At 44.1% G+C, this 22,061-nt stretch overlaps 1 protein-coding gene across 1 annotated transcript in view; it reads right to left on the reverse strand.

The window, feature by feature from the left end:
• The window catches only part of OLFM3 (olfactomedin 3), a 203,627-nt gene extending 184,077 nt beyond the window's left edge, over positions 1–19,550 (reverse strand). Inside the window, exon 1 of the mRNA XM_044302423.1 lies at positions 19,422–19,550. Within this exon, the coding sequence (XP_044158358.1) occupies positions 19,422–19,550 (129 nt within the window). The remainder of the gene's footprint in view (positions 1–19,421) is intronic.
• Positions 19,551–22,061: the final 2,511 nt, after the last annotated feature.

Raw genomic sequence — 22,061 nt, forward strand, 5'->3', positions numbered from 1 at the left:
TGCGTCTTTCTGCAGTGTGCAGACTGAACAGGAGGTCAGGGATCAAGACTGGGTGGAAGACGATGCAGGGGACGATGAGGTCCTAGACCCCACATGGAATGAAGGTCGTGCCACTGACTTTCACAGTTCGGAGGAAGAGGCAGTGGTGAGACCGAGCCAACAGCGTAGCAAAAGAGGGAGCAGTGGGCAAAAGCAGAACACCCGCCGCCAAGAGACTCCGCCTGCTACTGACCGCCGCCATCTGGGACCGAGCACCCCAAAGGCAGCTTCAAGGAGTTCCCTGGCATGGCACTTCTTCAAACAATGTGCTGACGACAAGACCCGAGTGGTTTGCACGCTGTGCCATCAGAGCCTGAAGCGAGGCATTAACGTTCTGAACCTGAGCACAACCTGCATGACCAGGCACCTGCATGCAAAGCATGAACTGCAGTGGAGTAAACACCTTAAAACCAAGGAAGTCACTCAGGCTCCCCCTGCTACCTCTTCTGCTGCTGCCGCCTCGGCCTATTCTGCTGCTGCCGCCTCGGCCTCTTCCTCCGCCTCTGGAGGAACGTTGGCACCTGCCGCCCAGCAAACAGGGGATGTACCACCAACACCACCACCACCACCTCCGTCACCAAGCGTCTCAACCATGTCACACGCCAGCGTTCAGCTCTCCATCTCACAAACATTTGATAGAAAGCGTAAATTCCCACCTAGCCACCCTCGATCCCTGGCCCTGAATGCCAGCATTTCTAAACTACTGGCCTATGAAATGCTGTCATTTAGGCTGGTGGACACAGACAGCTTCAAACAGCTCATGTCGCTTGCTGTCCCACAGTATGTTGTTCCCAGCCGGCACTACTTCTCCAAGAGAGCCGTGCCTTCCCTGCACAACCAAGTATCCGATAAAATCAAGTGTGCACTGCGCAACGCCATCTGTAGCAAGGTCCACCTAACCACAGATACGTGGACCAGTAAGCACGGCCAGGGACGCTATATCTCCCTAACTGCACACTGGGTAAATGTAGTGGCAGCTGGGCCCCAGGCGGAGAGCTGTTTGGCGCACGTCCTGCCGCCGCCAAGGATCGCAGGGCAACATTCTTTGCCTCCTGTTGCCACCTCCTCCTTCTCGGCTTCCTCCTCCTCTTCTTCCACCTGCTCATCCAGTCAGCCACACACCTTCACCACCAACTTCAGCACAGCCCGGGGTAAACGTCAGCAGGCCATTCTGAAACTCATATGTTTGGGGGACAGGCCCCACACCGCACAGGAGTTGTGGCGGGGTATTGAACAACAGACCGACGAGTGGTTGCTGCCGGTGAGCCTCAAGCCCGGCCTGGTGGTGTGTGATAATGGGCGAAATCTCGTTGCAGCTCTGGGACTAGCCAATTTGACGCACATCCCTTGCTTGGCGCATGTGCTGAATTTGGTGGTGCAGAAGTTCATTCACAACTACCCCGACATGTCAGAGCTGCTGCATAAAGTGCGGGCCGTCTGTTCGCGCTTCCGGCGTTCACATCCTGCCGCTGCTCGCCTGTCTGCGCTACAGCGTAACTTCGGCCTTCCCGCTCACCGCCTCATATGCGACGTGCCCACCAGGTGGAACTCCACCTTGCACATGCTGGACAGACTGTGCGAGCAGCAGCAGGCCATAGTGGAGTTTCAGCTGCAGCACGCACGGGTCAGTCGCACTACAGAACAGCACCACTTCACCACCAATGACTGGGCCTCCATGCGAGACCTGTGTGCCCTGTTGCGCTGTTTCGAGTACTCCACCAACATGGCCAGTGGCGATGACACCGTTATCAGCGTTACAATACCACTTCTATGTCTCCTTGAGAAAACACTTAGGGCGATGATGGAAGAGGAGGTGGCCCAGGAGGAGGAGGAGGAGGAGGAGGAAGAGGGGTCATTTTTAGCACTTTCAGGCCAGTCTCTTCGAAGTGACTCAGAGGGAGGTTTTTGGCAACAGCAGAGGCCAGGTACAAATGTGGCCAGCCAGGGCCCACTACTGGAGGACGAGGAGGACGAGGATGAGGAGGAGGTGGAGGAGGATGAGGATGAAGCATGGTCACAGCGGGGTGGCACCCAACGCAGCTCGGGTCCATCACTGGTGCGTGGCTGGGGGGAAAGGCAGGACGATGACGATACGCCTCCCACAGAGGACAGCTTGTCCTTACCCCTGGGCAGCCTGGCACACATGAGCGACTACATGCTGCAGTGCCTGCGCAACGACAGCAGAGTTGCCCACATTTTAACCTATGCGGACTACTGGGTTGCCACCCTGCTGGATCCACGCTACAAAGACAATGTGCCCACCTTACTTCCTGCACTGGAGCGTGATAGGAAGATGCGCGAGTACAAGCGCACGTTGGTAGACGCGCTACTGAGAGCATTCCCAAATGTCACAGGGGAACAAGTGGAAGCCCAAGGCCAAGGCAGAGGAGGAGCAAGAGGTCGCCAAGGCAGCTGTGTCACGGCCAGCTCCTCTGAGGGCAGGGTTAGCATGGCAGAGATGTGGAAAACTTTTGTCAACACGCCACAGCTAACTGCACCACCACCTGATACGCAACGTGTTAGCAGGAGGCAACATTTCACTAACATGGTGGAACAGTACGTGTGCACACCCCTCCACGTACTGACTGATGGTTCGGCCCCATTCAACTTCTGGGTCTCTAAATTGTCCACGTGGCCAGAGCTAGCCTTTTATGCCTTGGAGGTGCTGGCCTGCCCGGCAGCCAGCGTTTTGTCTGAACGTGTATTCAGCACGGCAGGGGGCGTCATTACAGACAAACGCAGCCGCCTGTCTACAGCCAATGTGGACAAGCTGACGTTCATAAAAATGAACCAGGCATGGATCCCACAGGACCTGTCCGTCCCTTGTCCAGATTAGACATTAACTACCTCCCCATAACCATATATTATTGGACTCCAGGGCACTTCCTCATTCAATCCTATTTTTATTTTCATTTTACCATTATATTGCAAGGCTACCCAAAGTTGAATGAACCTCTCCTCTGCCTGTGTGCTAGGCCTAAATATATGCCAATGGATTGTTGCAGTGGTGGCTGACGTGAAGCCTCATTCTCTGCTATGACATGCAGACTGATTCTCTGGTGACATGAAGCCAGATCCTCTGTTACGGGACCTCTCTCCTCTGCCTGGGTGCTGGGCCTAAATTTATGAAAATGGACTGTTGCAGTGGTGGGTGACGTGAAGCCTGATTCTCTGCTATGACATGCAGACTGATTCTCTGGTGACATGAAGCCAGATCCTCTGTTACGGGACCTCTCTCCTCTGCCTGGGTGCTGGGCCTAAATTTATGAAAATGGACTGTTGCAGTGGTGGGTGACGTGAAGCCTCATTCTCTGCTATGACATGCAGACTGATTCTCTGCTGACATGAAGCCAGATTGTCTGTTACGGGACCTCTCTCCTCTGCCTGGGTGCTGGGCCTGAATTTATGACAATGGACTGTTGCAGTGGTGGCTGACGTGAAGCCTGATTCTCTGCTATGATATGAAGACTGATTCTCTGCTGACATGAAGCCAGATTGTCTGTTACGGGACCTCTCTCCTCTGCCTGGGTGCCGGGGCCTAAATATCTGAGAATGGACTGTTCCAGTGGTGGGTAACGGGAAGCCAGATTCTCTGCTATGATATGAAGACTGATTCTCTGCTGACATGAAGCCAGATTGTCTGTTACGGGACCTCTCTCCTCTGCCTGGGTGCTGGGCCTAAATTTATGAAAATGGACTATTACAGTGGTGGGTGACGTGAAGCCTGATTCTCTGCTATGACATGAAGACTGATTCTCTGCTGACATGAAGCCAGATTGTCTGTTACGGGACCTCTCTCCTCTGCCTGGGTGCCGGGGCCTAAATATCTGAGAATGGACTGTTCCAGTGGTGGGTGACGGGAAGCCAGATTCTCTGCTATGGAACCTCTCTCCAATTGATTTTGGTTAATTTTTATTTATTTAATTTTTATTTTAATTAATTTCCCTATCCACATTTGTTTGCAGGGGATTTACCTACATGTTGCTGCCTTTTGCAGCCCTCTAGCCCTTTCCTGGGCTGTTTTACAGCCGTTTTAGTGCCGAAAAGTTCGGGTCCCCATTGACTTCAATGGGGTTCGGGTTCGGGACGAAGTTCGGATCGGGTTCGGATCCCGAACCCGAACATTTCCGGGATGTTCGGCCGAACTTCTCGAACCCGAACATCCAGGTGTTCGCTCAACTCTAAATAACACCTTTCCCCACATGCTTTTGATAGACTTCAGATTTTGCAAAATGCAGCCTGGCTTGGATGTTTTTCTTCATAAGAAAAGGCTTTTGTCTTGCCACTCTACCCCATAGCCCAGACATATGAAGAATACAGGAGATTGTTGTCATATGTACCACAGATAAGGGTGTCACATGTATCTTGCCAGATAGTCCTGCAGCTCCTTTAACCCTTTAGGGACCGGGCTCATTTTCACCTTAAGGACCAGGCCATTTTTTGCAAATCTGACCAGTGTCACTTTATGTGGTGACAACTTCAAAACGCTTTGACTTATCCAGGCCATTCTGAGATAATTTTTTCATCACATATTGTACGTAATGACACTGGTAAAATGAAGTAAAAAAATATATTTTTATTTATGGAAAAATATGTAAATTTCCAAGTTTCGATTTCTCTACTTCTTTAATACATAGTAATACCTCCAAAAATAGTTATTACTTTGCATTCCCCATATGTCTACTTCATGTTTGGATCATTTTGGAATTTACATTTTAGTTTTTGGGGATGTTACAAGGCTTAGAAGTTTAGAAGCAAATTTTCAAAAACCCAATTTTTAGGGACCAGTTCAAGTCTGAAGTCACTTTGTGAGGCTTACATAATAGAAACCACCCAAAAATGACCCCATTCTAGAAACTGATTTTACAAACGTCGTTAACCCTTTAGGTATTCCACAAGCGTTAATGGCAAATGGAGATCAAATTTCAGAATTTAGATTTTTTTGTCAAATTTTTCATTTTAATACATTTTTTACGGTAACAAAGCAAGGGTTAACAGCGAAACAAAATGCTATATTTATTGCCCCGATTCTGTAGTTTGCAGAAACACCCCATATGTGGCCGTAAACTACTGTACGGGCACACGGTAGGGCGTAGAGGGAAAGGTGTGCCTGATGGTTTTTGGAAGGCAGATTTTGCTGGACTGGTTTATTTACACCATGTCCCATTTGAAGCCCCCCTGATGCACCCCTAGAGTAAAAACTCCATAAAGTGACCCCATCTAAGAAACAACACCCCTCAAGGTATTTAAAACTGATTTTACAAACGTCGTTAACCCTTTAGGTGTTGCACAAGATTTATTGGCAAATGGAGATAAAATTTGAGAATTTCAATTTTTGGGCAAATTTTCCATTCTAATAAATTTTTTCCAGTAACAAAGCAAGGGTTAACAGCCAAACAAAATGCTATATTTATTGCCCTGATTCTGTAGTTTGCAGAAACACCCCATATGTGGCCGTAAACTACTGTACAGGCACACAGTAGGGCGTAGAGGGAAAGGTGCGCCGTGTGGTTTTTGGAAGGCAGATTTTGCTGGAATGGTTTATTACACCATGTCCCATTTGAAGCCCCCCTGATGCACCCCTAGAGTAGAAACTCCATAAAAGTGACCCCATCTAAGAAACTACGGGATAAGGTGGCAGTTTTGTTGGGACTATTTTTAGGGTACATATGATTTTTGGTTTATCTATATTATATTTTTGTGAGGCAAGGTTACCAAAAATAGAAATTCTGAAATTTCATCTCCATTTGCCATAAACTGTTGAGGAACACCTAAAGGGTTAATAAAGTTTGTAAAATCAGTTTTGAATACCTTGAGGGGTGTAGTTTCTTAGATGGGGGTCGCTTTTATGGAGTTTCTACTCTAGAGGTGCATCTTCAAATGGGACATGGTGCAAAAAAAAAAGGCCATAAAAATCTGCCTTACAGAAACCATACAGCGTTCCATTCCTTCTGCGCCCTGCCGTTTGGTCATACCGCAGTTTACGACCCCATATGGGGTGTTTCTGTAAACTTCAGAATCAGGGTAATAAATATTAAGTTTTGTTTGGCTGTTAACCCTTGCTTTGTTAACGTTTTTATTTTATTTTTTGACCGTGTTTATCTGAGGGGTTAGGTCATGGGGTATTTTTATAGAGCAGATTCTTACGGATGAGGCAATACCTAATATGTCTACTTTATATTTATTTATTTATGTTTTACACTATATTATCTTTTTATAAACAAAAAAAACCTTTTTTTTCTTTGTTTTTAGCCGATTATCTTAGGTAGGAACTCATTTGTTGCGGGATGAGCGGACAGTTTTATTGGCACTATTTTGGAGGGGCATATGACTTTTTGATCGCTTGCTATTCCAATTTTTTTTTTTATGTGTTCATCTGAAGGGTTAGGTCATGGGGTATTTTTATAGAGCAGACTCTTACGGACGAGGTGATACATAATATGTCAACTTTTTTTTATTTATTTTAGTTTTACTAAATAATTTTTTTTGTCTCAAGTCTGAGAACCATAGTTTTTTATCCGATTGTCAGTGGCTAAATTGGGGGAGGGGAATATAAATTTAGTAGTCCCTGAAGCAACCAATAATGCAGAGGCCCGGATGATCGTGGCACGTGTCACACTGAGTAGTGGTGTCGTATCCGTGGTCCGTATCCCCCTCCTGTGACACACTCTGCACCCTTTTTTGGGTCTGTCCCTTCTTTCCAGTATGAGGGACCACACCTGGAAAGTGTTGGCCAGGAATGATCCGGGCGTCTCCAGTTCCCGAGGTACTCCGGCCTGCTCTTTCCCGGTCAGAAAAGATCAGGGCCTTGAGGACTGCCTCATAGAACTCAAGGAATTTCCCTGTGTTGCCAGTGCTCCAGGACAGCACAAAAGAGTTGCACGAGGCAACCTGTACAAAGTAGACCGCAACTTTTTTGTACCATGCCCGGGGTTTTGCGCATGGCATTATATGGCTTGAGGACTTGACCAGAGAGATCAACTCCTCCCATATACCAATTGTAGTCGACGATACAATTGGGCTTGAGGACCGTTGCCGTGGTACCTCGCACAGAGATAGGTGTGATGCCGTTACCGTGAATTGTGGACAGTACAAGGACATTCCTCTTGTCCTTATATCTGACCAGTAACAGGTTTCCATTGGTAAGGGCACGGGTCTCACCCCTGGGGATAGGTACCTGGAGGGGGTGGGTAGGGAGGCCGTGTTGATTTTTCCGCACGGTCCCGGCGAGGGACTGGAACAAGGGGATACTAGTATAAAAGTTATCCAGGTACAGGTGGTAACCCTTATCTAGCAGTGGGTGCATAAGGTCCCACACAAGTTTCCCGCTAACACCTAGAGTGGGGGGACATTCTGGGGGTTGAATACGGGAATCTCGCCCCTCGTACACAAGAAACTTGTAAGTGTCCCCTGAGATACTCTCACAAAGTTTGTACAGCTTCACGCCATACCTCACCGGCTTAGAGGGAACATACTGGTGGAAAATGAGTCTCCCCTTGAAAGCAATGAGAGACTTATCAACCGCGACCTCCCTTCCAGGTACATAGGCCTGCACAAATTTGGCCCCAAAGTTATTGATGACCGCCCCCTTGGGGGGGACATGCTGCATTATCTGCATAATGCAGGCATTTCCGGATTGTCTCAAACTGGGAGCGTGTCATGGCCGTACTGTAAAGTGGGGTTTGGTAGAGGACATCCCCACTCCGGTATTGCCTGACACTAGGTTTTTTGATTAGGCCCATGTGCAGCATGAGGCCCCAAAATGTCCTCATCTCGGCTGCAGTGACTGGAGTCCAGCCACCAACCCTAGCCAAAAAGGACCCTGGGTGTTGAGCAATGTCCAAAGTTGATCAGCGGTGGGGTGTGCGATGCGCTAACAGTGGCCGGACGCAAAAAGTGCCAGCCACAGTCAGCATACGCAGAAAAAAACAAAAAAACTGCATGCGCCCCAAAAAAAGTTGTGGGGGGGGGGGCAGGGGGGTTTAGGGAGCCGATTTAGGGTGATGCAACAAAAACGTTTTTTTTTTTTTTTTTTCTTCACTAACTTTCCCTGAATATCCCTGCCTAATCTAACCTGTCCCTAACCTTTCCCTAAATATCTTGGTGGTGCTGGGCCACAGATGGGGGTGGCTTATGATCCTTGCAGCTGGCTCTGGAGATCGATGTGCCGCGCTCCTCTTTTCTCGGCTCTCGGACACAAAAGGAGGAAGAGAGGAGCGCTGCAGTAATTTTAATAGCCCGCCTGCCCCAGCTGACCAATGAGAGCCATTCCTGAGAGGTGATGTCACCATCACCTCTCAGGATCGCGGGATGGTGATTGGTGGTGTATTATCGCACCACCGATCACCATCCTGTTCCGGGTTATTGAGTCCCCAGAGACCCGAATAACCTGGAAACACAGCAAACCGCAGGTCTGCATTGACCTGCGAATTGCTGCGATCGCCGACACGGGGGGGGGGGGGGGGGGGTCAGTGTTGTCCCAGGGTCCCTGCTCAATGTTTTGAGCAGGCACCAAGTTCTAATCACCGCCCGTCGCGCGGCAGTGATCGGAACTACACATGATGTACCGGTACGTCATGTGTCCTTAAGTACCGGGACAACATGCCGTACCAGTACGTCATGTGTCCGGAACAGGTTCATGTTGCTGTAGGCCTCTTGGTGGCCTCCCAGACCAGTTTTCTTCTCGTCTTTTCATCAATATTGGAGGGACATCCAGTTCTTGGTAATGTCACTGTTGTGCCATATTTTCTCCACTTGATGATGACTGTCTTCACTGTGTTCCATAGTTTATCTAATGCCTTGGAAATTCTTTTGTACCCTTCTCCTGACTGATACCTTTTAACAATGAGATTCCTCTGATGCTTTGGAAGCTCTCTGTGGACCATGGCTTTTGCTGTGGGATGCGACTAAGAAAATTTCAGGAAAGACCAACTAGAGCAGCTGAACTTTGTTCGGGGTTAATCAGAGGCACTTTAAATGATGGCAGGTGTATGCTGACTCCTATTTAGCATGATTTTGATTGTGATTGCTTAATTCTAAGCACAGCTACATCCCTAGTTATAAGAGATTGTGCACACTTATGCAACCACATTATTATAGTTTTTTTCGTTTTCGGAGTGACACCTATTTTGCGTTTTTACTATATTTAGCTTTCTATTTCTGTGTATTGCATACAAAACTGCGGATGTATGTGAATACACAAGAATATTGTATTTACATGGAAAGGAGCTCTGTGGATATGTACTAATACTACAGGGTTTCCCCTTTCTTGGTGTGGTGCCATATACTGAGGATATTCTCATACATTGCTTGTAGTACGACATCAAGTGAAGCATGCCATGTGGAGGTTGTACAGAGATATAATATTCTCGTGTGCATGAGGCCGTACTTAGAACCAAAACCAAATGGAAGTATTAACATGTCATGACTATATAAAACTAACGATTGCATAGATGTTTTTCCAGCTTATTGGTCAAATATTTGTGAACGAGTCTATCTCTCGCATGTCTAGTCATTTACATATCTATCTATCTTCATATCTATTGATCTATCTGTGTATCTATTTATCCATTTGATATTTATTATCTATATATTTATCTTGAGAAAGGCTTTGTTGCAATGGGTAAATAATAGTCACCTTATCTCACTATACTTGGAGTGCTGCCTCGTTTTGTATCTATTGAAACAATGAAGCAGTACTTGGATATGTGGGAAATAAGATGGTTGGTACCCAAAATCCAGACCTAGATTATGGGGCACAACTAGGTATGAAACGTCCCACTGATTGTTTTGCGTATCTTCAAAAAAGCTAAATTTAGCCAACTAAGAGAGGCCATAGGCCTAACTAATTTGGATAAAGTTTTCAAAGATAAAAATACAGCCACAAAATATTTTTAAAACCATTCTAAAATCCAATTGTGAGAGGTACATATCTTATGGGAATAAAAGGTTAAAGGAACAAGAAAAAACTATGTGGATAAATAGAAATGTAAAGAAAGCAATAAATTACAGAAATAATGCATGTAAATCACTAAAACAGGAGGGTAGCGGGGAATAAAAATTGAATATGTAAAAGACAAATAAAAGCAGCCAAACTAGAGAGATTAATTGCCAAAGAGAGTAAAACTCACCCTAAAGTTATATAAATGGTAAAAAGTATAAATCTGAAGGTGTGGGCCATTTACAGAGTGATAAGGGGGGAGTTGCAGAGAGCAATGAGGAGAAAGCAAAGCTAATAAATTTTTTTTTTTCACTGTATTCACTGAGGAATATAAACCGTCAGATGATATGCAGAATGTAAAAGTAAATTCCCTATTAAAAGTGCCCTGTGTGACCCAGGAAGAAGTACAGCGGCGTCTTAAAAAGATTAAAATAGACAAATCGCCAGGACCAGAGAGTAATGTCATAGCCAGACCCTTATTTCTGATATTTAAGGACTGTATAATGACAGGGAGTGTTCCACAGGATTGGCACATAGTAAATGTGGTGCCAATATTCAAAAAGGGACCAAAAACAGAGCCCGGAAACTATAGACCGGTAAGTATAACATCTGTTGTGGGTAAACTGTTTGAAGGTTTTCTAAGAGATGCTATCTTGGAGTACCTCAAAGAAAATAAGCAAATAACGCCATATCAGCATGGCTTCATGAGGGATTGGTCATGTCAAACTAATTTAATCAGTTTCTATTAGGAGGTAAGTTCTAGACTTGAACATGGTGAATCAATGGATGTCGTATATCTGGACTTCTCCAAAGCATTTGACACTGTACAACATAAAAGGTAAGTATATAAAATGAGAATGCTCGGACTGGGTGAAAATGTCTGTATGTGGGTAAGTAACTGGCTCAGTGATAGAAAACAGAGGGTGTTTATTAACGGTACACACTCAGATTGGGTCACTGTCACTAGTGGGGTACCTCAGGGGTCAGTATTGGGCCCTATTCTCTTCAATATATTTATTAATGATCTTGTAGAAGGCTTGCACAGTAAAATATTAATTTTTGCAGACGACACTAAACTGTGTGAAGTATTTAACACAGAAGAGGACAGTATACTACTACAGAGGGATCTGGATAGATTAGAGGCTTGGGCGGAGAAGTGGCAGAAGAGGTTGAACACTGACAAATGTAAGGTTATGCACATGGGAAGGAATAATGCAAGTCATCCGTACATACTAAATGGTAAGACACTCGGTAACGCTGACATGGAAAAGGACTTAGGAATTTTAGTGAACAGCAAACTAAGCTGTAGAAACCAGTGTCAGGCAGCTGCTGCCAAGGCCAGTAAGATAATGGGTTGCATCAAAAGGGGCATAGATGCCCGTGATGAGAACATAGTCCTGTCACTTTATAAATCACTAGTCAGACCACACATGGAGTACTGTGTACAGTTCTGGGCTCCTGTGAACAAGGCAGACATAGCAGAGCTGGAGAGGGTCCAGAGGAGGGCAACTAAAGTAATAACTGGAATGGGTGGACTACAGTACCCTGAAAGATTATTCAGACGACTGAGGGGAGATCTAACAACTATGTATAAATATATCAGGGGTCAGTACAGAGATCTATTCCATCTTCTATTTATCCCCAGGACTGTGACTGTGACGAGGGGACATCCTCTGCGTCTGGAGGAAAGAAGGTTTGTACACAAACATAGAAGAGGATTCTTTAGGGTAAGAGCAGTGAGACTATGGAACTCTCTGCCTGAGGAGGTGGTGATGGTGAGTCCACTAAAAGAGTTTAAAAAGGGCCTGGATGTATTTCTGGAGTGTAATAATATTACAGGTTGTAGTTACTAGAGAGGGGTCGCTGATCCAGGGAGTTATTCTGATTTCCTGATTGGAGTTGGGAAGGAATTTTTTTTCTCCCTAAAGTGAGGAAAATTGGCTTCTACCTCACAGTTTGTTTGTTTTTTCCTTCCTCTGGATCAACTTGCATGAAGAGGGAATTGGCTAATTGTTCGGTCCCTTCAACTCTTACTTTACCTGCCTCTTTTCTCCCTTCCCATAAATAAACACACAACACTACTGCTTGGATTTAATCGGCCACAGCAACCGTTTATTAAATAAATACATAACATAATTAACATAAATTAACCAATGACGAGGGAAGTCCTAGAATCCCCAATAGCCTCATAAACACCGGGAAAACCCTGCGACTCCATCTTGCCCCCAGCCGTTGAACCCAGCTCGGAGGCAGCAACTGATGGACGCCTAGTTCGTTAATCCCAGCTCCTCCATGAGAGTCCAGCCTCTCCCGCGGGGCCCTCCCATCCTCAGATACCAGCATCTTTTTCCACTTCAAGGACCTCCCCTGCCTCCTCGACTGCCGCGACAACCACATAACATACAACCCTGCCCCCCCCCTCACATTTAACATCATTATTTATTCATTTAAAAAAAAATAAAATTATTGTACAACCCCCTTAACTAGGGTCGGGCGTTCGCTCCCCCTGGCCGAATGCTGCTAACACCGCCTTCCCCTCGCTCTGCCTCATAGCCCCTCCCCCGTTCGCATGGCGACACGCGCCATTACCTAAAACCCCTCCTCCGCTCCTTAACCCCTTACCTCCCTGTCCCCTCACACCCAACCCTCTTCATGAGCGGCCTCCCCCTAACGCTCCGCTCCATGTCCGGCCTAACTGCATAGCAGGCCGAACTGGATGGACACATGTCTTTTTCAGCCTTATAAACTATGTTACTATCTGCTGGTGTGCTTTGATACTTTCTGCATCTATCTATCTATCTATTGAAGCAGTAATTGGATATGTGAGAAGCAAGATGGTTGGTGCACACAATCCAGACCTTGGGGAATAAACACACTGATTGTTTTGCTGGGCATGTCGTGATCCTATCTATCTATCTATCTATCTATCTATCTACAGTATCTATTAATCTATCTGTTTATCTATCTATCTATTTTCCATTTATTTGGACCTAATCAAATCTAATGATAGATTCTACCCAATTGGACCTGAAATGAATTTTGAGATATTAACTCATCTCTATCAGAAACAAATTGTCTAAAATACATAAGAGTTATAATGCTCCTCTGTATTTTCATTGATTTTTAAAATCCATACTGTTAGATTGACTATCTTGACAGTAATTTGGCTACATGTTGTCTCATTGCTGAGCTCAAAGAAAACTCACCTGTAATCTATTGGGAAGCCTGAAAGTAAGTGTTCAGTTTCCCTGCAGCTCCATAACAGGGAAAATTAAGCATTGCAAAGTGCCTATTGAAGTCAATGGGTTGTCTGTGTAATGCGTGACAGAATAGTGAGAAGCACGTATTTCCACTCTGGTGAAGGCTCCTGGGACCTTCCCTCCCACTATTATCTCAGTTTATATGAAAAGAGTTTTCTAACCTTGATACCCCTTTTAATATCTCCACTTTGACTCTACCTTCCCATTCATAAAATGGACTATGTAAAATGATGCTTAAAGGGGATATCCAGTTTTTGAAAAATAAAGGTGTAAATGATATAAAATAAAGAAAGCCCACCTCTTCAGTCCCATTCTGATCTAATATACAGTATATACTCTTGTGGTCCTCTTACAGTCTTTGTTTATGATCTTTCAGCTATGACATGACCATTGTAGCCAATCACTGGTCTCAATAATTACATGCGGTACATGATGGCATCATGGCTCCCAAACCGTGTGGTGACGCCACTAGTAAAACATGTGACTGAAGATAATTAATAGACCAGTAGGGATAGTATATTTTCTGTATCAGTGGGAGACCGAAGAGGTGAGTAGTGTTTTTATATTACTTCACAACATTTGCACTCTTTTTTTAATCTATTTATTTTTTTCAGAAACCAGAAAACCACATTAATACATCCGCTTTTGTAACTCATGGCTGTTTACATAATTTATGTTAAACCATTATCTATAAAACGTGAGGCTCGGGCTAGTGGCTTAATGCTCGCTCGGGGTGTGCATTGCCTCAGCTAACTAATCCTCCTCCAAGAATCCATTAGTTTGACAGATCCAATCCCCGGTCAACAGTAATAAAATCAGAGAAGTCCTAGAGTGAATTTAGAAGTATTCCACAGCAGCATCTTGTCTGCATTACACCCGTAAACAGAGACCTTCAGACAAGAAGCCAAACCTTTTACTTCTGTGCTTTGATTTCATCGTGACACTGATGACTTACTTTATATCAAGGAGATCATACAGATCTTACCCCACTCCTTTTCAACAACCTAATGGAGTTTCCCAGATTCTTCTTTAAAATTTCTACCCCAGCCTGCTGTACCATACTCCTCTGACTCCCACCACTCCATTCCAACTCCCTGGCTGTAGTCGCTGGTCTTCCAGTCCTCTTCTGTAAACTTCTGGATGAACACCACTGCAGACAATGACTGGCCTCAGCAGTGACGTGTGCCCAAGTGGCACACCACTGCTCGGTTAAGAGAGCCGGGCAGAGGGGAGCAGGTGATTTATGGATTTGGGATAAATAAATAAATTTTAAAAAAACACACAAAAAATGGAAAGTCTCTTTAAATTAATTGAGCTTGTCAAAAACCTTCAAAGTGTTTACTTTACCATCCTTTCTAACCAGGAAAGTTAATTTGGGTTTGCAGAAGCTGATGAAGAGCCACATGAGATAAAAGCAAAGACTGAAGTTTTTTAAAGTGCAAGATTTACACAGCTAAGTGCAATAATTTCAAGATTACATTAACCCTGGACCTGATGAAGCCATTATCTTACTAATGGAGATAAGATGCCGGAAACTTTTAATGAAGACTCCTGGTAAGTACGTCACCAAGGAAGACTGGTGATTTGTAAAACATAAAAAAAAGTATTAATAAACAAATGTACCAAAGCTGAGTTAGTAAGTTCAACATTTCTTATGTAAATTATGATTACTTAGCTAGTTTCACATTAGTGCTTGAGAATCTTTCTGCATTGCAGTATTGCCGGAAGTTTGCACAGCGTTTTTTTTCAGGCCAATTTTCGGCATATTTGCCGAATATCCACCAGCCCTGATTATAGTTAATGGGTCGGATGAAGACTTTTATACTTCTGGCAATGCTGGAATGCAGAGAGCTCTGGCCTCCTGTTCCCTGCCCTAGCCTTAAGGTTTTTCCTGGATCAAAAAAATTGCTACTTTTGCCACATACAGTTGTTTTCAAAATAATAGCAGTGTGTTTCAAAAAGTGAAAAAAGCTCAACATCCTTCTAATAGCTTTTATATCCATACAAACTGCATTTTTGATGTCACCCCACAAGTTTTCCATTGGATTAAGATCCAGGGATTGGGCTGACCACTCCATAATGTCAATCTTATTGGTCTGGAACCAAGATGTTGCACATTTACTGGTGTGTTTGGGGTTGTTGTCTTGTTCGAACACCCATTCCAAGGGCATTTCCTCTTAAGCATAAGGCAGCATGACCTCTTCATGTATTCTGATGTATTAAAACTGATCCATGATCCCTGGTATGCTATAAATAGGCCCAACACCGTAGTATGAGAAACATCCCCATATCATGATGCTTGTGCCACCATGCTTCACTGTCTTCACAGTGTACTGTGGCTTATATTCAGTGTTTGGGGAAGGGGGGGTTATCTGACAAACTGTCTCCGGCCACTAGAACCAAAAAGAACAATCTTACTTTCATCAGTCCACAAAATGTCTCTTTAGGCCAGTCAATGTCCTCTTTGGCAAATTGTAACCTCTTTAGCGCATGTCTTTTTTTCAACAGTGGGACTTTGCGGGGGCTTCTTGCAGATAGCTTGGCTTTACATAGGCGTCTTCTAATTGTGACAGTACTCACAGGTAACTTTAGACCTTCTTTGATCTTCCTGGAGCTGATTGTTGGATGAGTCCCTGCCATTTTGGCTATTCTTCTATCCATTCGAATGGTAGTTTTTCGCTTTCTTCCATGTCTTTCAGGTTTTGGTTGCAATTTTAAAGCATTTGCAGTCGTTTTAGTAGAGCGGCCTATCATTTTCCGCACTTTATATTCTTTCCCTTCTCCAATTAACTTTTTAATCAAGCTACGCTGCTCTTCTGAACAATGTCTGGAACAACCCATTTTCCTCAGAATTTCAGAGAGAAATGCACTTTAACCAGCATGTACAACATTTGCTGCCTTCCTTCCTTAAAAAAGGGCAAAAATTGACACCTGTTTATCAAAGAATGAATTACCTCACTCAATGAACTCCACACTGCTATTATTTTGAACATGCCCCTTTCAATAAGTGATTGAATTACAGAGAATCAGCAGCATGCATGTCATGACTATTGGGTCTGTTGGGTTTCTATTACTCTACTACACCTGCTAGTAAATTATTTGCCATATAGAAATATATTTTCTACCAAAAACAGTGATGGATCAGGTTAGTGATGTCTGACTGCTATTATTTTGAACACAACTGTATGTCCACCAACTGTGACTGGTGCTGTTGCTTCTGTTTATTGAAGTGAATGGAGCTGAGCTACAATACCACACGCAACCAGTGGATACGTGTGGCACTGTTTTGTAAGAAAGTAGCCATGTTTCTCCACTCACTTACAAGCCCTTTAAGATACAGTAGCTTAATGATAACTGCAGTCGTATTGGAAACTAATTATGAAACATTGTGATAGCATAATGACTGTATGTAATATGTCTATTCACATTGCACATGTTCATTCTGGCTTGACTGAACTAGCTACTTCAAAGACACAATTAGTATTTTTGGTTTAGGTTTTTATATAGGTCTAAGGTCAGTGTCAGAGTGAGCTCCAGAATCCAGTAGGTGGTCCTACTTAGGACTGACATCCTTCCCTCCATACCTGTACAGAGCATCTTCACAACGCACTTTTGCGAGACTTCTTGGCCAGGCTTACAGTAATTTCCATATAACTTTACTAATTCATATATATAATACAACACACTAAAAAAAATTGTTTACAGGTATAAATAAAAAAATCCAAATTCATTCACCCTATCACGGTCCCTTTAAATGCAGAGCTCTTGCATATATAATGTTCCTATAAAAAATATATACATATAAAAAAATCTTTTAAAAACACGGTTTCCTTGTCTTATAGTTCATCACTTTGGCGTGCCGTTGGTAGTGTCAGTTAATATTTAGCGATTGTGTCTCTCTTCAGTGTCAACTAAATTGCAAGGTTCTCTTAATTGGTAACAAACTCATAGAACATCATAACAGTCTGCTCCAATGTTCCCTTGTGGTTGAGAGGCTTATTATATTGCTTGCCAGTCAGCTCGTAGGTGATGCGCATATATTATATAATATATCTATAAAGTTCTTTTTTTGATCCGTAGTTATTTTCAGCAATGCTTCATGTATTTGTTACTCACGGGCCCTAATAAAATGAGCACTCATGTCCCACAGACAGACCTCCGTTACATGCCGGCTTGAATATGCAGCGTCTCCTCTCGCCCTTCCCTGCGCATGCGTACTGGGATCGTCAAGACGCCAAGATGGTCTTTAAGACTGACTACTGGACTACTGAGGTCAGAAAGTGCAGGGATTTAAATATAGAATACTTACAATTTTTACAGAATAGTTTCCCACATAACTAACTATACATTGACCCATTGAGCTCCTCCTGCTCTATAACATGCTGTCCACAGATGGGGCAGGTTTCCTGTAAAGCTCCTCTGTCTTCTTAAGGGCTAGTTTGGCCAGTGAGGAACACACAGTCAGTGTTTGATCAGTGAATTCCTTCAGTGATTGTGAGACAAAACAGATGTGAAGGCTACACAGAGATGTAATGGAAAGATCTATCTTTTTGACCTGCACCTGGTTTTGGCTCAATCACTGATAGAAATAATTGAATGAACACTGATGGTGAAAGAGGCTATAAAAATGTTGTCCTGGACCACTTGTGTAGTTTTAACACACATTGGTCTTCAACTTAGTCTTCAACAAAGGAGACAAAAAGTTACTGTACAGATCAAAAAGAAGTTTGTGAGTAGATGAAAGCCGGGCTGGATAATCTCTACTATAAGTTTACATCCAGGTTCAGCTCTGCTATATCTTTACTTTCCTGTGTTACACTATACTGTAAACTAACCACCTGTCGTGGTAGTTTAAAACTTTTAACACTAATGAAAGGGATGGAGTCATATAAATTTTGCAATTCCAATAACTCTCAATTCACATGGAATGTAAGAGCAGCTGCGGAGCACGGACGTCCTTTGACACTCTAAATGTTGCTAGGCTACAAAACCCAGGATGCTCATTAGAACAATCATTTCCACCCGAAAACTCTGCTTTTGTAAGAATTTCATTACCTAAACTCTCTTATTAAGATTGAACATGTAGCATATTACTTTCTTCAGAAGGACCCGATGACCATTCAATTTTTATTTTCTGAAGGAGTCTACAAGGGAGGTTAGACTTTATGAAGTGTTCGTAGGCTAAGGCTTCATCCTTGATGCACTTCGATAACATGCAATTCAATCCAAAAGCCTTAAGAGCCTCAAGTACAGCAAAGTATTCAGTCTGAGCAGAAGGAGCCTGCAGGTCCAAGGCGGCATAGTCTTGGGGAAACTGTGACAAAAAGGACCCCTGTTCTGAGACCTCAGGTGTTAAGTCACCGACAGAAAGTTAAATGTCCTTTCAGTTCTTCATCTGCAAGTTGCAGTTTTAAGTCAAGATGTAACGGTAGGAGACATCGTGTTGAAATTGCTGGCTTGCTGTTCTGTTTTAGGGTGTACAGTAATGGTTCCCTGGACCAAACGATCTGATACCTGCTTCTAGTACGCCCGGCTGCATGCAGTAGCAATGTATAGATCTCTAGTGTGGATTCCACCATCTACTCTACAGAGATTTGAAAAAAATCTTGCTGCACTCCCAACAGCTGAAATATATCCGCCGCTGAAACATCCATCGTTAAATACTTAATGAAGCTACTTTAAAATCTCACATTGAGAAACTGGAGCCGCTGCTCCATCTTTAATTTGGCAATCATATGCATGAATTAACCCTCTCCCTGCTCAAGACGACAGCTCAATGCCAGGAAGCTGAAACGCTATGATATTGCTATGTCACAACATGTACAATAGAAAAGTGTAAACTACACAAGGTGTAGAGAAGGAGATGGGCCAGGGGGATTACCGCTAGAGGAAGGTCCCCGTGGTATTTGGTAATACTATTTTACCATTTTAATCAAAAAACTGTCTCCAGGACCCCTCCCTGTGCTTTCGCTGTTTTCTTTTAAGTTGAAAAAGACATTTATTGTACACATCACATACCAAAAAGTAGCATCTGAAATGTAATAACCGACAAGCGACCACTGGGGACTTGGAAGCAGATGTGCTCAAGTAGCTATAGGGTTAATGATTATACAGTTGAGGAGATTACAGTCGGAAAGCATTTCAGGTGTGGGATAGGACAGCCGTGCTGTGCGTCCACTTACCAGGGAGTTGCTGGTGGGAATACGTGTTGTATTTAGCCCAGCCAGGGAGGGGAGGGTCTGGGACATCCAGTTAGAGATCATTGCCATAGTGCTGAGGAGAGCACCAAGTGTTAGATGCGGAGAGTCCATCCTGGGGAAGCTAATGAGTTTTCATAGTGACTGATCAGCACCAGAGATGGAAAGAAGAGGGAGGAGTAACTGCGGAGAGCCACAAACAGCGTCCAACAGGAGAGTCTGCTCGGGATTCTGCACTCTCCTGGAGATGCTCGCACATTCCTGCTGCAATTTGTTAAAAATACGTACGCTCTGGAATACATCCTAGCAATGTTACCCTATAAGGAGAAAGCGTAATAACCACAAAATCTAGATCAACATAAGGGAACCCTCATCAAATTCAATCAATGCTCTCCTATTATGTGATACTACCTGTGCACATGTAATGCTTTAACAGCACTAGAAATGAGCCTAAATATTATTCAACTGGTTCAGAAATAAAGACCAAGCAAGATATAACTCTCATCCACACTATGAAACTTATTTAACCCTTTATGTACATAGTGCAGGTTGGCACTTAACCAAGCGGCAATTTTTTATTTATTTTTTTTCATCTCCACATTATGAAAGCTATCATAAAAAAAATATATGTTTCTGTTGATGTTGAACCAGAGTTTCTCTTTCCTGGACAACTGATTGGACAATGTATTTTGAGGGACATATATTGTACCTATTGATGAACAATCCTCAGGATGGGTTACCAATATCTGATCGGTGGGTCTCCGACTCCCAGCGTTTGTGAGTGTCACGTCATCTCATTAGACTCACAAGTACCTAGCACTTGTAATTACAGTACCGTGCGTTGCCGATACAAGCGAGACGATTAGCGGTGTAACATTGAAGTGGAAGTAGTGCTCACACCAACGCCACCTCCTCTTCAATCAGCCGATTGATGGGGGTGCCGAGAATCAGGCTTCCACAAATCAGATATTGATGATCTATTCTGAGGATAGATCAATATGTACTGACTGCACAACCCCTTTAACTTTAATTTTTTTTTAGAGAGGAGAAGGTGGTGGAAAACAGCAATGTTGCAATTAGTTTATGGCATTGTTTTTATGTCGTTCACCTTGCAGCATAAATTAGGGTACTTTCACACTAGCGTTAGTGTGATCCGGTAGGCAGTTCCGTCGTCGGAGCTGCCTGCCGGACACGCCGATCAGTGTGACAACTGACAGCATTTGTAGATGTATCCGGGTGCGGGTCCGTCTACAAATGCATTGCAAAAACGGATCCATCTCTCCGCTTGTCATGTGGATGGACGGATCTGTCTTGCAGTCTTTTTCACAGTTTTCCCGGTCTGCGGATCCGTCCTTCAGTTGTTTTGCAACGCCGGATCCAGCACTAATGCAAGTCAATGCGAATTAATGCCAAATCCGGCATGCTGCGGTATTATGTCCTGCCAAAACGTGACTGAACGGAAAGCATACTGATGTAAACTGAACGGATTTCTATCCATTCAGAATGCATTGGGATATGCCTGATCAGTTCTTTTCCGGCATAGAACCCTTTTGACGGAACTCTATGCCGGAAAAGAATAACGCTAGTGTGAAAGTACCCTTACACAATCACTTTATTCTGTAGAGCGTTACAAATATGACTGACTATATCAAATCAATAAAAAATAAATAAAAATAATCATATATTTTTTTTTACTTTTTCACAACAAAAAAACTTTTGTAAATAATTTGTTTCTGTGTTTTTGCATTCAAAGACACTTAGGCCTCTTTTACACTTGCGTTGTCCGGATCCGGCTTGTACTCCACTTGCCGGAATTACACGCCGGATCCGGAAAAACGCAAGCGTACTGAAAGCATTTAAAGACGGATACGTCTTCAAAATGCGTTCAGTGTTACTATGGCACCCAGGACGCTATTAAAGTCCTGATTACCATAGTAGGAGCGGGGGGCGGGGGAGCGGTATACTTACAGTCCGCGCGGCTCCCGGGGCGCTCCAGAGTGACGTCAGAGCACCCCATGCGCATGGATGACGTGATCCATGCGATCACGTCATCCATGCGCGTGGGGCACCCTGACATCACTCTGGAGCGCCCCGGGAGCCGCACGGACGGTAAGTATGCTGCTCCCCACTACACTTTACCTTGGCTGCCAGGACTTTAGCGTCCCGGCAGCCATGGTAACCATTCAGAAAAAGCTAAACGTCGGATCCGGCAATGCGCCGAAACGACGTTTAGCTTAAGGCCGGATCCGGATCAATGCCTTTCAATGGGCATTAATTCCGGATCCGGCCTTGCGGCAAGTCTTCAGGATTTTTGGCCGGAGCAGTATTTTCTCCGGCCAAAAAACGTTCCGTTCCGGAACTGAAGACATCCTGATGCATCCTGAATGGATTTCACTCCATTCAGAATGCATTAGGATAAAACTGATCAGGATTCTTCCGGCATAGAGCCCCGACGACGGAACTTTATGCCGGAAGAAAAGAACGCAAATCTGAAAGAGCCCTTAAACGTTTTATTTCGCCAATGACATGAGGGCTTGCTTTTTTGCTGGACGACTTGCGCTTTTCCATTCTGACGTATGTACAATTTATTGATACCACTTTAATCTGTCTTTTGGAAAGCCACAA

This window comes from Bufo gargarizans, chromosome 7, assembly GCF_014858855.1.
Source record: "Bufo gargarizans isolate SCDJY-AF-19 chromosome 7, ASM1485885v1, whole genome shotgun sequence".
NCBI lineage: Eukaryota > Metazoa > Chordata > Amphibia > Anura > Bufonidae > Bufo > Bufo gargarizans.